This window comes from Heteronotia binoei, chromosome 7 (genome assembly GCF_032191835.1).
Source record: "Heteronotia binoei isolate CCM8104 ecotype False Entrance Well chromosome 7, APGP_CSIRO_Hbin_v1, whole genome shotgun sequence".
Taxonomy (NCBI): Eukaryota; Metazoa; Chordata; class Lepidosauria; order Squamata; family Gekkonidae; genus Heteronotia; species Heteronotia binoei.
The window spans coordinates 67,154,853-67,171,516 of NC_083229.1; the positions used below are offsets into that span (position 1 = coordinate 67,154,853).

The 16,664-nt window shown below is 42.0% G+C and overlaps 1 protein-coding gene across 1 annotated transcript in view; it reads right to left on the reverse strand.

Moving 5' to 3' along the window:
- Positions 1–840: 840 nt before the first annotated feature.
- RGS20 (regulator of G protein signaling 20) overlaps positions 841–16,664 on the reverse strand; it is a 30,813-nt gene continuing 14,989 nt past the window's right edge. The window contains exons 2-5 of the mRNA XM_060242969.1: positions 15,933–16,081; positions 6,905–6,988; positions 2,543–2,777; positions 841–1,242 (exon numbers count right to left, since the gene is read on the reverse strand). Coding sequence (XP_060098952.1) covers positions 1,054–1,242; positions 2,543–2,777; positions 6,905–6,988; positions 15,933–16,081 — 657 coding nt within the window. The 3' untranslated portion in view covers positions 841–1,053. The remainder of the gene's footprint in view (positions 1,243–2,542; positions 2,778–6,904; positions 6,989–15,932; positions 16,082–16,664) is intronic.

A 16,664-nucleotide genomic window follows, 5' to 3' on the forward strand; every position in this document is an offset into this window, starting at 1 on the left:
TGTGAGTCAGAGTGTGTGTTCAGGAATTTTTCCATTTGCTGGTAAAACAAGGGAATACATAGCCTAGCTGTACTGAGAAATATTTTAATTCCTCTTTTAATTTGGTTAAAATAATGCTATTCAGATCATGATATACAGAATAATGGTAGCTTGAGCACCAACCCTGAACAATACTTGAGGTAAGGTTCATATGTTCATACAAATGCAAAGGTTGAGTATTGCAAACAGCTGATGAGAAGGAGTGTGTGTGTGTGCCTTATTAAAGGCAGAGAATTCCCAACTTCTTTCCCTTATCAAAGTAAGTTCTTTTATTTGTCTAGACATATTAATGATGCCATTTTAAAAAGCATCCTAGTTATAAAATAACACTTTACAGGCAGTATTATTCCAATCAGTGCTTTTCATCTGTTTATTTGAAAAACTGTTTACATTGCCTTGCTGACCATTAACATTTCGCTCAAGTAGGTGTGTGATTCACTCTGTGTTGAAGGCAAAGTCCCATTGACTGTAATCACTAAGGCTCAGTCTCTAAAGTTGGTTATGAATGCCAGAAGTGGGGAGACAGATTACAGTTTAAGGAAAACAAGTCCAATACCCCATTGGACATTCTGCACTTACATACATTTCTTGTGATAGCTGCCCAATTATTTTCTGATAGCTTGAATGCAGAGCACTTCCTTCGGACTCAGACATAGTGTAATACATTAAGAGTGAATATATGCACCAGTGTAAGCCTGGTCCCAGCTGTTCTGTGTTCTCACAGTTAGTGTCCAACATGTGGTTTGAATGATAAGTGATGAGACAACTCCCATCATCACAAAACAGTCCCCAAGTATGCTTTCGTGCTCCATATTCTCTGCCACCACTTCTCACTTGTCTTAGAAAAAAAGTTGCAAATAGCTAGTGGTTTTGGAAACTTCCATATTTAGAACATATTTGACAATTTGTTTGAGTTATTTTCAAGCAATGAACTCATCAATGCTAAATTCTGTGTTAGGGAATGACAGTCCAGAGTATCATTTGTGTCCATGTGTGTGTAAAGTACATTAATTTCTATGCTTCAACAGACTTCTCAGAGACTGACTGAACTAAGTCCTTATAAACAGTAGAGTTCATAAACCGTGGGTAGGAGTCTCTGAGCATTAAAGTGTAAATCTGGAGCTGAGCATCATCAAAAGTATGTTGTGATGGTTCCAACATATTCCGGTTGATAACTTCTCTTACTCTAGAGTCCAGGCTGACCTATGAATAAAGAAAACAATTGTTAGCTTACAATAATCCCTTTCAGTCCTACCTTAAAAGAGAGGGGGGTTGGAGGGTTGGTGGAACTATACATTTCACGATTTGACCAATTTCAGTTGTTCTGATTCTATACAAAGCCTCTACCATTAAAACCTAAAAGTTATTTTGTTGTATTTCTCCCTTCTGGCCATGTTTTAATCTATACATTCCGCCCCCCCCCCCCCACACACACACACACATTGGGATGGAAAAGCTCTCTTGTGGTTTTCTGGCAAAATGGTTTTAAATCAGACTGGTATAGATTGTGACTAGCCGAGCCAAGTGCAGCCCACCAGCTCCCTATGGCAGGCAAACAGGGATTAGATATACCTTCTGTCTGGGAGCCAAAGAAGCAGTTGCAAAGTTGTGCATGCACGCACGATGAGACTGCTGATTTTCTTATATCAATAGTCAGGCTCACCTCAAGGGATGCTGTTTTGAAGGATATTCTGCCCTTCACATGGGCTTTTTGGGGAGCACAAGAGCTCCTGCTCAAAGGGAACAGTCCTACCCACCAAACAATGCATGAGCAAAAACTCATGGATGGACTTAAGGTCTCAGACTCCTGTTTTTATTGGCTGCTTGCACCTACAAAAACAGGAGGCTGTCTTGTGCTTAGGGGATTACAGTACATAAGAAGGGGATCTGTGTCAAACTTGTGGACCTCAAGTTTGTAGAGAAACTATATTTCAAGTAGAGGAATATAGATGCTGTTTATGAAAGTATCACGTGATAGTTTTTCCATTAGGAGAAAAATGAAAACATTACAAGCGTTGTTTTAATAGGCTTCTGGGTCTTTCCGTTTCTTTAACCATGGCAAGATAAAAATCAGTCCATGCTGGTTTATTTATTAGATGGCTGGATTTTGATAGCCACAAGAAGAAAATGCAAGAATTATCTTCAACCCCTAGCCCACACAACATGTTCAAGTCAAGTTGTATTAATCTGTTTTGAGCTTTTCTGCACAGGATGAGGTGATAAAATAGGCTGTGTCACTTCTAAAATAGGCTGTATGGCTTTAGAGACGGGCAGTCACATTTTTAATTTTTTAATTTTAAATTAATTAAATAAATTTAAATTATTACATTTAATTTAAATTAATATTTTTCACCCAGATAAAGTGAAAAACTTTCAGCACATTACTCAAAGTGTTCCCTTCATAGGTTATATGAATTTTCCCCCTCATTTCTGTTAATGATATACTATTTGATATCTTATTTCTGTCACTTCGTTTCACTCAGTTTTGAGAAGGGTTACAAACCTCTTTTGGAGAAAGGATAGAAATATAGTCTTCATATATTAGCCTTGCTTTCTCTTCAATTCGTTTTTTGTTGGATTCTCGCTTTAGTTCTTCACAGGCCATCCAGAAAAGCATATTTTCTTCACTGAATTCTGTTCGGAGGAATTCTCTGAAAGCATTTCTTCCTGCTGGTGTCCTCATTAACTTGTCAAATGATTGGCCCCAGGCATTGACATCTTCCAGGGTAGGAGTTGAGCTTCAGCAGAAAAAAGAAACAAAGAGCATTAGGAAGTTAAAATCTGAGAGAGTGGCCCTTTCTGCATGCATAGCTTAATGCAGAGAAACTGAGCACTTGAGACTTTAAGCCTGACTTCGGTGTTCTTGTTGTATGCACCATTCTTTTTTTATTTATTCTGTATTTTGTGTATGCATTCCGCAGCTACGACCAAAACCCACAGCTTTTACTTAATTGGGTTGGGAACATCACTTGAGATGCTGGAAGTGGTGTCCAAAGGTTTTCTGGCTTTTTTTTTTAATAATTATGCAATTGCCCTACTGCGGCACTGGCTGCTCAGTAGCATCCACTGAGTGCCTTCCATTTAAATCCTCCTCATTCAGTTCCATGAATGAAATTGACTAGAGCAGCTGCAAAGCTCCCTTTTCTTATTGCCAAGCTATAGTGTATTGTCTGTTTTGCTCTCCTCCAATTTGAAAAATGTGAAAATGTCAACCTGATGCCAGTCTTACCCTCCTTCTCCTTCCCTCCCCCGTTACAGAGCTTTTCAATTTCATTCCTCACTGATGATCACCCCTTTTGTTTGAAATCAGTAGTGAAATTGTACATCCATGAAAGGGAGAGGATAGCGGCTGCCTAGGCAGGCAAGCTGAGGAGGAGAAGCCAGTATAGGAAAACAGCCACTGACTAGGCCAAGCAAGCAAGCAAGGGAGGGGACAAACTGTAGCCTCCCCTTTCTCAGTTTGGTATAGTGGTTAAGTGTGCGGACTCTTATCTGGGAGAACTGGGTTTAATACCCCACTCCCCCACATGCATCTGCTTTGACCTTGAGTCACTCACAAGTTCTCACAGAGCTGTTCTGCTCAAGAGCAGTTCTGGGAGAGTACCTGAGCGCCACCTACCTCACAGGGTGTCTTTTGTGGGGAAGGGAAGAAAAAGGAGTGTGTAAGCCATTCTGAGACTCTTTCAGGTAGCAAAGGGTAGGGTATGAATCCAATCTCTTTTTCTCTTCTTCTCGCTTCCCCACCCACTTTGGCTCACTGCTGCTGGGTTTCTCCCAGTATGGTTGACTCATAGAGGGACAAGAGCTTGACGATTGGTTGGCTTGGTCTGTTGGTTGGTTTGTGTTTTCATAGTGGTGACCTCAATATGGGCAGGGAGGGGCCTCCAAGTGTCAGGGAAAGGGAGGGGGAAATCTGAGGGAATCTGTCTGCTTTTGAATTTTACCTTTGGCTTTGAAGCAAAGCAAGGGGAAAGACTGCCACAAATCAACTCTGAGAAACCCCGGGGAAACTGAGCAGAAAGCAAACTGAGCACTGAAGGGGGGGGAACATCGGGGGGAAACCCCGATGTACATGCATGGTGACAGTGAAGGGGGAAATGCAGAATGATGAAACAACCCTGACAGTGAAGCATGCTGAAAGTGAGGGAAAAGACCAGTGCATAATAGGCCCCTGTTGAGGGAATTGAGGGCACCACTGATACCAGCGTCAAGGGTTAAGAGCTTGGGAGTGCTCCTGGAGTCCTCCTTAACTATGGAGACCCAGGTAGCCACTGCCAGAGCCGCTTTTTTTTCACCTTCAGCGAACACGGCATTTGGTCCCCTACCTTGAGCACGGCAACTTAGCAATGGTGATCCATGCCTCGGTCACCTCGAGAATTGATTACTGTAACACTCTCTACATGGGGCTGCCCTTGACTCAGATTCAGAAGCTGCAGCTGGCGCAGAATACTGCAGCCAGGCTACTAATGCGGCTTCCCCAGCAGCAGCACATTCAGCCTGTGCTGAGAGCGCTGCACTGGCTTCCTGTTGATACCCAGGAAGACACCCCTGTACTTATTCCCAAGCCATGCACCCCTGGAATGTGATATTGCAATGTAACCCTAGAATATTAATTGGATACAGCAATGCCCATTTGAATTGGAATGGTCTTTCTTGCACATAAGGGAGACAAATCCAGTTCCTTCTTGACCCCAAAGCAGGTCTGTAATGTGATTCTGGTTCACAGGCCAGAACAACATGATGCCAGCTGAAAGGTTGAGAAGCGTCCATCTTTCTGCTCCTGGGAGTGAAAAAGTTTCAGGCTCAGAGAGACTGGTGGGCAGTGCTATAAAAATTCCTTCACTTTTGGCAACCTTTAAAAGTCCTGTTATCAAAGCATAAGGAAATAAGAATGACCCAGGAAACCTCCAACAAAAATAAATGGCTTGTGTCTGTTATTCCTCAGCAAGACCGCAGAAAACACGAAGGTTAGAGGCTAAGCACTCCTTTTGTTGTGAATGTGTGTTATAACCTGTAAACTGATCTCACAATTCTGACTTTTAACAAAGTTTCTATTTTTCTTTAATTAATTGCTAAGGCCATCAAAGTCAGCCAGTCCCCTGACCACTTGATGGATGCCCATCCATGGTTGACACTAAGAGAGAAATCTATCACTTTTGGGGAGCTTCAAAGGAACCAGTTTTGGGAAAAACAAGGCCATAAAGTCATTTGGCCAGTGTAATTAAAATGCCTATGTTGGGGTATGGATCTATGAAACGAATGGTCTCTGATTGGATATTACACATATGACACCCCGACTTTCCATTGGTGTGACACTCTGCCCCCTCATTGGGTAGTGGAATTGAGTGATGTGACGTAATTTACCCTAGAAAACAGACAACCCAACCTGTCAGGTTGACCACAGGAAAAAGCACGGGAAAAAGCACAGGAAAAAGGGCAGAGAAGCGAGGGAAGCACAGAAAGAAAAGGAAAAAGGGAATCCCTTCATTCTCTCCTTCCTCCACCCCCTTCCTACCCTCACCCCCCCCTTCCTCTCAAGAGAAATCTCCCTCCAGAAGCCTTGCATTTCCTCTGACTGAGCCTACCCTGCAAAGATCTAGGTATTGTATCACCCTCCCCCATCCTGCTTATTCAGCTAACCTCTTGTATTCCTCTTGTATGCTTGAAATTGTTTGATTGAGATGTAACTATTTGAAACCTATGCTATAATAAAATCCATTATTAACCAAAGGATTTTCAGTGGTCTATCTCCGTAGACAAAGACATAGATCCCATACACCTCACCTCTCGTAGGCCTACCATTTTGAGCTAAGAAATATTAATATTCCCCAATAAAAAGTTGTTTGAGGTGTAACACTGTTGCATACCAAATCTGTTTCAAGGTCCTGGTATTAACCTTCAAAGCCCTATATGACCTAGGACCTATCTATCTGCGGGACCACCTTGCCCCACATGTTCCCCAGAGAGCATTTTGATCAAGCTCTCTTTTGGCTGTCCCTGGGCTAAAAGAGGCTAGGCTTAATTCCACCAGAGCAAGAACCTTCTCAGTTGCAGCCCCAATAATCTGGAACACCCTCCTAGAAGCCATCAGAGCCCTCCGGGACTTATCGCAGTTCTGCAAGGCCTTCAAGACTGAACTGTTTTGGATGGCATATGACATCTAATGGGAGAGGGCTGCCACCACATCTGGATCTATCACACTTTAGTATTAACTGCCTAGGATCTGTATGCGTTGAGAAAGGAAATATGTGCCTGAAGTAACACCATTGCAATTTATCTGATTGTTTTATTGTTTTAATATTGCTTATTGTTTATTGTGTATTCTATGTTAGCCGCCTTGAGTCTGCATAGAATAGGCAGGATATAAATATAATGTAAATAAATAAATAAATAAAAATTTCAAGGAACAACTTAAGACAAATCTTGCCGTACTACCTATATATGCTCAGAAATCCCCAGCCAGAAAGTAAAAAAATTATAATTATTTGGCAGAGTTGCTGGTTAAATGATTGAATGTAGATGAACACATGCACAGAAAGACTTGCAACTTGAGAAACTGCAGTGAGGGGAGAGAGACTCTTTAGTCTTCTAGCAGTGGTGCTTCTGTTGCAGAAAGAGCAAGACAGGAATGATTTCACCTAGTTTCTCTACTTTACTGTAGCCCCTCCGGCTGCATGACTTTTTACCCACACAGGATACCCAGCTGCTTGCATAAACTTTTCAGAGGAACCAAGTTTCAGAGGAACTGAGGCTACTGCTAGGGAAGATCTGCCAGGAAATGTCTTCTGCAGATGCTTTGTTAGAGATAACCCAATATATCAAACCTTATTTTTTAAAAATCCCCTCTATATAAATTGCTTATTACCTTTCTTCACAATTTGGAATGACATCTGTTCTGAGTTCATGTGATGCTGTTCTTGTTCTCTCATCTTGATTCCTAACGGTAAGACTGCAAGGTAACAAACCAAGTCTGATTATATTGAAATAAATACATTTAATTCTCAATGTGGCCGCCAGATTTAGGAATACGTATTTAGAGACTCGTGTCAGAACAGACTCACCAGATTTTTCTAAAAAACTGAACAAAAAGCTGGGTTTGCAGGGCAGGGAGCATTGGTGAGGACTAAAGGTAGGTAAAGGTAATCCCCTGTGCAAGCATCGATCATTTCCAATTCTGGGGTGATGTTGCTTTCACAACGTTTTCATGGCAGACTTTTTACAGGGTGGTTTGCCACTGCCTTCCCCAGTCATTTACACTTTACCCCCAGCAAACTGGATACTCATTTTACCAACCTTGGAAGGATGGAAGGCTAAGTCAACCATGAGCCGGCTACCTGAACCCAGTTTCCACTGGGATTGGACTCGGGTTGTAAGCAGAGCTTGGACTGCAGTACTGCAGCTTACCACTCTGCACCACAGGGCTCTTAGGTGGAAACTAAATCTCCCTAAACAAACAGAAGCAGTGCCTGTAGCTTTAAGAAACAAATGTCCTCAGTGGCCATTACTAGGCAATCACAACAGTATTACAGACCTTCATGGCTTGGTTTTTGTTAGTAAAAGGTGGGAGACGAGAAGCATGGTGCTTTCAAAGCATGTTTTGGCCTTTGAGGGTAACAACTGCCAAACAACTTGCTACCACCTGAGTTGCATGCCTTACTGAAAGCCCATGAAAGCCAGCAGACTAGGTTTTGGGAAGCCTAGATGCTAACTGCACTCTCTCTGCCTAACATACATTACAGGGGGTTTGTGAGAATAAAATGGAGGACAGAACAATGTAAACTACTTTGGGTCCCCAGTATAAAGAAAGGTTGAGTATAAATTAAGTAAATAAATAATAAATATAGCTGACAATGGGAGCAGTTAAAAGGTAGATGATGATGATGATGATGATTATGTCAAGCTCAGGTTGGTTTACATCAAGTATACACAAAAGCAGATTAAACCAACATAAAAACAGTAAAACATCAGATCCCTTTAAAAAGCAGATGGCATCAAAGTCCCAATAATGCTGCCATCTCACAGCATTATCTAAATCCCAGTGGTGCCACTATCTTGTGGGAGGGGGTGGAAGTGGGGGTGCCAAATTGAACCACTGCTGTCCTAAACGAAATCTCTGGTGGAACATCTTTGCCTTACAGGCCTTGTGGAAAGACAGTAAATTCTGAAAGACCTGGGTGGAATTTGGTAGAAATTCCACCAGGGTGGAAAGAACCTGGCCCTGGTTGAGGACAACTGGATATCTCTTGGACTTGGAAGCACCAGCAGATGTTGATTACCAGAGTACAAGGCTCTTCTTGGGGTATACCAGGAGAGGTGGTCCCAAAGGTATACAGGTCTCTGGCCATTAAGGGCTGTTAAGGGCCTTGATGTGTATGAAGGACAAAAGGAAGCAGGGGAAATGAAGTTATGGGAGTTGCCAGGAGGAGGGAAAGAAAAAATAGTGTGGGTAAGTAGATGAAGAGGAGAGTGAGGTGATCCCAGATGTTCTTGTGGGTTTCCCACTGCACAGCTGAGCCCAGGTCAGTGTCTGGCACCATGCAATGTTCTCTCAGAGAGAAAGCTGAAGGCAGGAGAGAAGCTGTAGTGGCTTTCAGGGAAGGGAAACAGAAAACAGTGGGAGAGGGAGAATGAGAGTCCCCCCTCCCCAGTCTTTGTGGGTCCCTACTTGTAATTAACCGTTAGATGATGTCTTAAATTTGTTCTTCGTCTCCCACTGAATATGGTCAGTGCACCATTGGATTCATAGTGGTCCTTGACCAAAAAAGAAACTTACTACACGAGAAAGCATATGGACAGATTCCAAGGTCTAGTGCCTGCTCCAATGTGCATATGGAGCCCTGTATATGAATGTGCTTGTGCATATGCTTCGGAGAACAAAGTAGTTCTCCATGTGCATGCTAACTGCTACAATAGGCATTATGAGTTACAGGTCCAACTCATGGATGCCAACATATTTTTAAGAGCTGAACTTGGCCAATTAAAAATGTTGTGAGGCATCCTGCAGAACAGTGGAAAGGCAGGAAAGCCCTTGCATGAAGAAAAAACTGTGGTGCTGCTGGAGTCGTTTCACCTTACAAGAGATTGCAGGGTCAGGGTGATTGTATGAAACCAGTGGGAGCTGAACAGTACTTAGCTGTGGGCTTTGTTTCTGCAATGCCAATCAACATTTATAGGCATTTCTTCTATATTTAAATCTCACCTTTACATGGATAGACCAAGCTAGTCCTGTCTCATCACATTCCTGCTGCTAAGCAGAGTTGCCCCTAGTCAGTATTTTGTGTGTGGGGTGTGTGTGTGTGTACGCACACCTGGAAGTAATGGTGACCTCTGGTGAGTGGCCCTACTGGGGGGCCTAGAGGATATCCAGAGAGATGGCTGAATAAAGCCTGCCTCATCCTCCCGACTGCTGGTGTTTCAAGGAAGTCTCCCATGATCCAAGTACTTGGCAGAGTGGCCTCTGCTTAGCTTCTGAGAGCTGACGAGATCAGACTTTCCTGGGCTATCCAGGTCAGGGCACCCCTAGTCAGTATTTGTGTAGGAGACCACCAAGGAATTCCAGGGTCACTATGCAGGGACAGGTGATGGCAAACCACATCTGAATGCCTCTTCCCTTGAAAACCCTGGGGTCACCATAAGTAAGCTGCAACTTGGGAAGCTTTGACTATTGTTCTAGTCCCTCTTGTAGAGGGGCTAGACTGAGAAATAATGACTTGTCCAAGGCCATCCAATGAATTGCATATCTGAGGAGGGACTTGCCCCTGGATTTGCCATGCTAAGCTCCTCTGCTCTGTCACATTGGTCCTCTTAGAGAATTATATTAACGGTGTATACATTTTGACTATGGATAGTAAGCCCTGCTGTTTTATAGAAGAATAGATCTGTAATGTATGGCTGTGAGAGTTGGACCATAAGGAAGGCAGAGCACAGAAGAATAGATGCTTTTGAGTTGTGGTGCTGGAGAAGAATCTTGGGAGTTCTTTGGACTGCATGAAGATCAAATCAGTCAGCCCTAAGGAAAATCCACCCTGACTGCTGCCTGGGTCAGATGCTGAAACTGAAACTCAAATACTTTGGCCACCAAATGAGAAGGGAGAACTCACTGGAGAAGATCCTGATGCTGGGAAAGACAGAAGGCAAAAGAAGAAGGGGATGACAAAAGATGAGATGGCTGGACAGTATTACTGATGTAACTGACACGAATTTGAGCAGACTTCAGAGGATGGTGGAAGACAGGAGGGCCTGGTGTGACTGTCCATGGGGTTACAAAGAGTCGACTGTGTGACTGAACAAAAGACCTGTTCAGCAAAAACATCTGTATTGCAAAACTGATACTGTCTAGACTAAGCAAAATGACCCAAAGCATTCATGTTTCTTCTTCCATTGAAAAAAAATTGTGTTTGTCATATTCTGCAAATGACAAGTGTGCCCACGTATTTTTGAAGCCACACAAGAAAGACCATTCATTATATTACAAATTGAAAAGCATTATCCAACCTAAAATTCAGATGTGGGGGGATGGGGCAGAAGTTGTGGCTTGAACCAACAAAAGCCCAGCTGGAGACTCCCCCTTTAGTTCCCTAAAATGATTAATTTTTCAGAGTTTTAAATGCTGGAAATTCTACAGTTGCAAGGCTATTTCTGTTCTTATTCATTTTTTTTTCCTTTGGAATTCATGCAGGTTATTTGAGGAAACACTTTCTATAAATAAGAATTATAAAGGAGCATTAAATTGTAGTTTGTTCCATATTTCTCTCTGCTAGAAGAGTTATACTGAGGAAGTAAGTGATTTTAGAGGTAACAAATGGGTGTTCTGCTCAAAGCTTGGGCCTAGGTTATTAAATGGAAGCAATAATTTTGAGCATCATGCATATTGAGTAATTTTAGCATCCAATTCAGCAATTGTTTTTCTTGTCCTATGATACTTGTGAATATAAAAAAGGGGGGAAGGAATTGGGGCAACTAGCTAAACTCTTGTGTTGGAATATAGCGGGTTGGACAGCCAAAGTTTATGATAAGGGGTTTATGGATTATTTGTGACAATTTGATATTATTTTTTTGCAGGAAACTTGGATGTTGGAAGATTTTGATATATCTGGTTATTTTGCTTTCCACATCCCAGCAACTTCGAGTAATAAGGGGGGGAGACCTTTAGGTGGTCTGGCTACCTTTATTTCTACTGCATTAAATATACAGGCTAAAAGAATTTATTTACCAAATGATGAGGCCATTGTGGTACACTTGAGTTGCCCAAAGCATTCTATGGTGTGTCTAAATTGTTATCTACTTTCACAACGGTTAAGGGGCCAAATAAGGAAAACATGGAATTTGATGGAAGTCAATATTGTTCATTGTTTACAAAAATATCCTAACGCAAAGTTAATTATGGGAGGTGATTTGAATGCAAGGTTGGGGGCAAATGATGAGATCCTATTTGACAACTTTAGGATAGATCCAACGGGAGGGGGAGATACGAATGGGTTAAATGATCGATGTTCACTGGACTCAGTTGTGAATTATGCAGGGCTATGTTTAGTCCAGCTGATTCACAAACTGAATCTTAAGGTCCTAAATGGAGTAATTCAGGGAGATCATCCTGGGCAATACACCTTCTGGTCTGGTAGCAGACATTCTACTATTGACTACCTGATAACCACCAATGATATGCTTGCAAGGTTAAAGTGCCTTTATATTGAAGAGAGAGCTGAGAGTGACCATCTGCCTCTCAATTTAAGTTGGGATGTAGGGGCGGTCCCCCTACATAATGCCCACTTTTACATTTAACGGCAGGGCTTTCAGTCATATTCAATATACAGCATGTTCAGCACAAAAGAGTGCAAATGCTGTATTGCGCTTCTTTAGGAATGAGGGAGCCCAGTATGTGCCGGGTGCTCTTAAACTTTATTTGAGCAAAGTTCTCCCTCAGATGATTTATGGAACGCAAATATTGTCTGTGAGTAAAATTAAAGAATTGGAGTTAGCGCAATCGAAATTTCTTAGAGCACTTTTTTATACTCCGAAAGGTATGCCAAGTTTGATATTGAGACAGGAAGCTGGTTTATCTACAGTCACATTGAATATCTGGATTCAGAGGTGTAACTATTGGGTTAAGACTCATCTGAACCCGTTGGGGCTTATCCCTGATTTTCTGACATCAGCTCCTTATCCCCAATGGTCTCATAGAGTAGTTGATAAACTGAAATCAATTGGGTTAGATCCTGAAAATTTATTAGAGGGAGGGCAGAAGTATGCAAGGAGTTTGATTTCTCAAAGATTTAAGGATATCGAAGCACAAAATGATTATGCAGCCCTACCTTGTTATTACAAGAAACTGAAACTGGGACCAAGCCTAAGATCCGCATCTTACTTTGGATTTATAAAAAATCCTAATTATAGATGGGCATTTACTAGAGCCCGTTTCGATGCGCTCCCATCAGCAGTCCTTTTTGGTAGATATACCCGGACTCCCATGCATCAGAGGATTTGTTTTTGTGCGTTGAATCAGGTGGAGTAAGCTGCTCATATATTTCTTCATTGTCCTATGTATGATGAAGAGATTCAGCAGCTGCTGATACCGCTTCTCTCACATTTTAAACCATTGGCAAATTACAATAATGCCGAGGAACAAGTGATGAAGTTTTTATTGGCTGACGATTATGAATCCGTCTCACGCAAGGTTGCTAGGTATTGTTATCTGGTAATTATAGTGTAGATCGTACTGTAAGTTGAGTTATTAGTGAAGGATTAGTTCGGTCCGGAATTTTAGGAATTATGGCGGTAACTGTCTATTGCCATGTTCTTATACTGTATTATCTTATATTATTTTGTATGCTAGTCTTATGACTGTTTTTAATAAACTTTGCTTTAGCCTGCTGTCTTCCCCAAGGGAAATATAAAAAAAAATCATTAAAGAGAAAATGGGATAAAATAGCCTGTGAATTTCATACTGGATCTAAAGACTTTGAAAAAGAAGTATCCATTATGTGAAAATGCATTATGTGTTTTTCTTTCCATTTTGTCCAAGGAGATGTAAACGAACATGAGGAACCAGCTGCATCTTAAAACCCGTGCTTGATAACAGTGTTTAAAAGCTGTTGGTCCTTAAACAGTGATCCTCGCACACTGAAATGGTTTTCTTGGCTATATTAGGAGTTCACTGGAAAACAACTTCCTCCCTGACTCATGTGCAGGTGTTTTAAGTCCAGCCACTGCATGATGCATCTGGTCTACATGCTGGAGAAAAGCTGTAACCCTCTGCATGCTTTAATGTGTGTGATGGGCATGTTTGCAGCCAGGGAAAGGTAGTAACTTTCATCTGGGGCAAAATAATGACTTTTCTAGTTTGAGGCATGCTCAATAGGATGCAGCTACTTGGGTAGTGGAGAGTTGCTTCAGCTGCGGCTGTTGAATATAAATCTGCCTTCAGAAAGTAGGGCTACAACGGATAATTAATTTATTAGAGGAAAATTAGATTAGATGAACAGCTATCCCCAGCTGTTTCAAAAGGAAGACAGAGCCTGCACATGTTCCAGATTTGGATCAAGAGTGCTTAACTCTTGCCTCTGCATGGATTCATTGATTGAACCACCACTGGCAGCTGCTATTAGTCCTGGAAGGAGAAGAAGGCAGGCTTCTCCTCTTAATCTCAGACTTGGATCATATGCTCTTAGAATCATTGCAAGATGGACCCTTTGTGCTGTGCAGCCAGTCATCACTAGATGGAAATTAAGTGACAATGTTTTCTCCTGTACCAGCATAGGCAGCCATTACTGGTGCAGTGTGTGACTGACCTGTAACTGCAACAGTGGCTCTCTAACTTACCGGGGAAAGTTCTCAGTGGGTCAAAACCTGACTGCTTTTGGTAGCCAGGAGCAAGCTGTGCCAAGCAGTCCCTGCGGTGGTATAAGAACTATTTGGCTTGCTTAATGTCCCCATCTGCCCCTGAATCAAACCTTGGAGCTCAATAACACCTTCTCTTGTCCATATCCAAGGCACAGTGCTGAGAAGATACAGGGCTGTATGGACTAGTTCAGCTATGCTGGGGAAATGAATTCTGTTCCATGCTGAAATCTGTCAGAAATACTCACAAATATGTCTGTGTGCATATGTTAATCTGATAGAGGAATACTACTGAGAAGTTTTCCTTTAAAGATTATTTCAAAATATATACCTCTATATAGCTAGCATTTCTCTGTTCTATCTTAAATTCTTTGGTCTTAGTAAACAATGTATATGCATAGCCGTAAAGAGTCCAGTAGCATCTTTAACAAAAAAAATTTGTAGCATAAGTTGTTAAACAGAGCTCTTTAAAATGTGCAAGTCCTAAAGGTGCTACTGGACTCTACTATTTTGCAGCAACAGATTAACACAACTAACTCCTCTGGATCTGTAATGCATATGCATGACTTCTGAATCAGCTTTTGCTTCCCACCTCACAATCCACCTTTGCCATGGGGCCTTTGGCATAACTCATCTTCTCTATTGAAACAAATCCCAAGCACCTAGAACTAGTCTGAAATCACATTGTTTATTTCCACTTCCCTCCATATCTTCGTTTCCCTATATTTTATCACTTGGGCTTGGATCTTTCTCATGCTCTGTAAAGTATGGTGCATCTTGATGGTGCTATAGAAATAAGTAATGACACAATATTTTAGATCCTCCCCCCACAAACACACTTCTGGTTCCTACCATCCCACCATGAATGTATATGTATAAGCTTTCCTCCTCCTCATTTGAAGGCGGTTCTAATTGAGTAATGATATACAGTAGTTGAGTGGAACAAACCTAGTCTGACTGCCAGTCCATTTCTGCCATTAAATGTGATGATTGATTGTGTAGTGACTACCACCAAGACCAAACAGATGAAGAAAGCTGGCAAAACAACTGGTTCTGAATGTCAGAGAAACACTTCAGTTTTTGTATTTGCTTGGCTGGTAGGTTAACCTTTGTAATCTGAATTGTAGTGTGGATAGGGTGTCATGTGAAATTACATTTATCTGGCTCTCTCCATGGATGAAGTAACTACAGTGTAAAACTACAAACTATCTTGATCACTTGAACCTCCTAAAGTTTGCTTCAAATGCTGAAATATTTGCTGAATGGGTATACTTTACATATAATTGAAACTATGAGCTACTTCTACTGAGTCAAAACTCTTGATCCATCTAAACCAGTACTCTGTATTCTTTCAGGTACAGATCGTTGGGTCCTTTGGATCTGTCCACATTCTTTTTACTTCTCAAGATATATTCTCTCTCTCTCTGTATTTTTTGTGCGTGTATGTATGTGTGCATGCATGCATACCTGGAAGTCATGGCAACTTCTGGAGACCCCTACTGGGACATAGAGGATGTTGAGAAAAGTGGCATGATATAGCCTGTCTCTGCCTCCCATTCCTGGTATTCCAAGGAAGTCTTCCATCCAAGTACTTGCCAGGGTCGGCCCTGCTTAGCTTATGAGATCTGCTGAGATCAGTCTTGCCTGGGCTATCCAGGTCAGGGCTACTTTCCAAGATTTTCATGAAAATGCTGGGGATTGAATCTGAATTTTGTATGCAAAACAACTCTGCTACTGAACTATACTCTCTGAATGAGTAGACTAAAAAGGCATTTGAATCACATGGCTAGTCTGTTAGGGTGTATTGTAGAAGAAAAACACATAGTACCTGAATGTTCCTTTTTCTGTCTTTTAATCTTGATTCTATTTAAATCTTGTTTTGCATATAGTTTCATTCTTTTTCACCTTGAGACCTACAAAAGAAAGCTATGCAAAGGCTGCATTGTTTTCCCACTGTAACAGCCTTGTCAGGTTACCCAAAGGGGTACACATTGATGTTCCCATGGTGACCAGCTGTGGTGTCCCCTTGAAGCTTTGAATATAACACAAAAGCTTACCAAGAGCAGCTGCAACAGCAGCACCAGCAGAAGCAGCAGGCATTGGAACCTCGATTCCCTTCATCAGGCTGTGCCTGGGTGGAGCTTGGTGTCTCCTGGGCTGCAGATGTCTGCCGCTTCCGCATTTCCGTCCGTTCTGATCCCATGGGCTGCAAGAGGAAAATTAGGAAGGAAGTGAGCCTGGGGGGGAAAGCATCACATGCTGACTTTCATTCACAATTTTGGCAGGACTTTTTTGTAGAAAAAGTCCAGCAGGGACTCATTCACATATTAGGCCACACCCCCTGATGTTGAGCCAGCCTGAACTGCATTCCTGCTCAAAAAAGCCCTGCTAACTGGAGGGGGAAGGCTATGATTATATCATTGATCTGAACTTACAATGTGCTTCATATTCATAAAGCTCTACAGCAGAACTCTTCACCTAGCAGGGGAAATGTTAAATATGTCCAAAGGCTTCAACACTTCTCTGAAGGCTTCTACTTCCCAAGCAATTGAGCTGGGCAGTGGGCAAGGTAGCAATGGATCAGGCAGCCAAAACTCCCTGCATGCCAGAGGGTTTTCTGAGTGCCATAGCCAGAAGCATGATGCTGTGAGCACCCTCCTTGCCATGCAGAGTTTGAAGCAAGAAGGGAGTGAGGAGCTGATGGAGGAGGAGGCAAAACAGTCTGTCAGCTAGGACAACAAAAGGAATGGCTTTTCTGGAATGAGACAGGCTTGTAGGATTTATCTGTG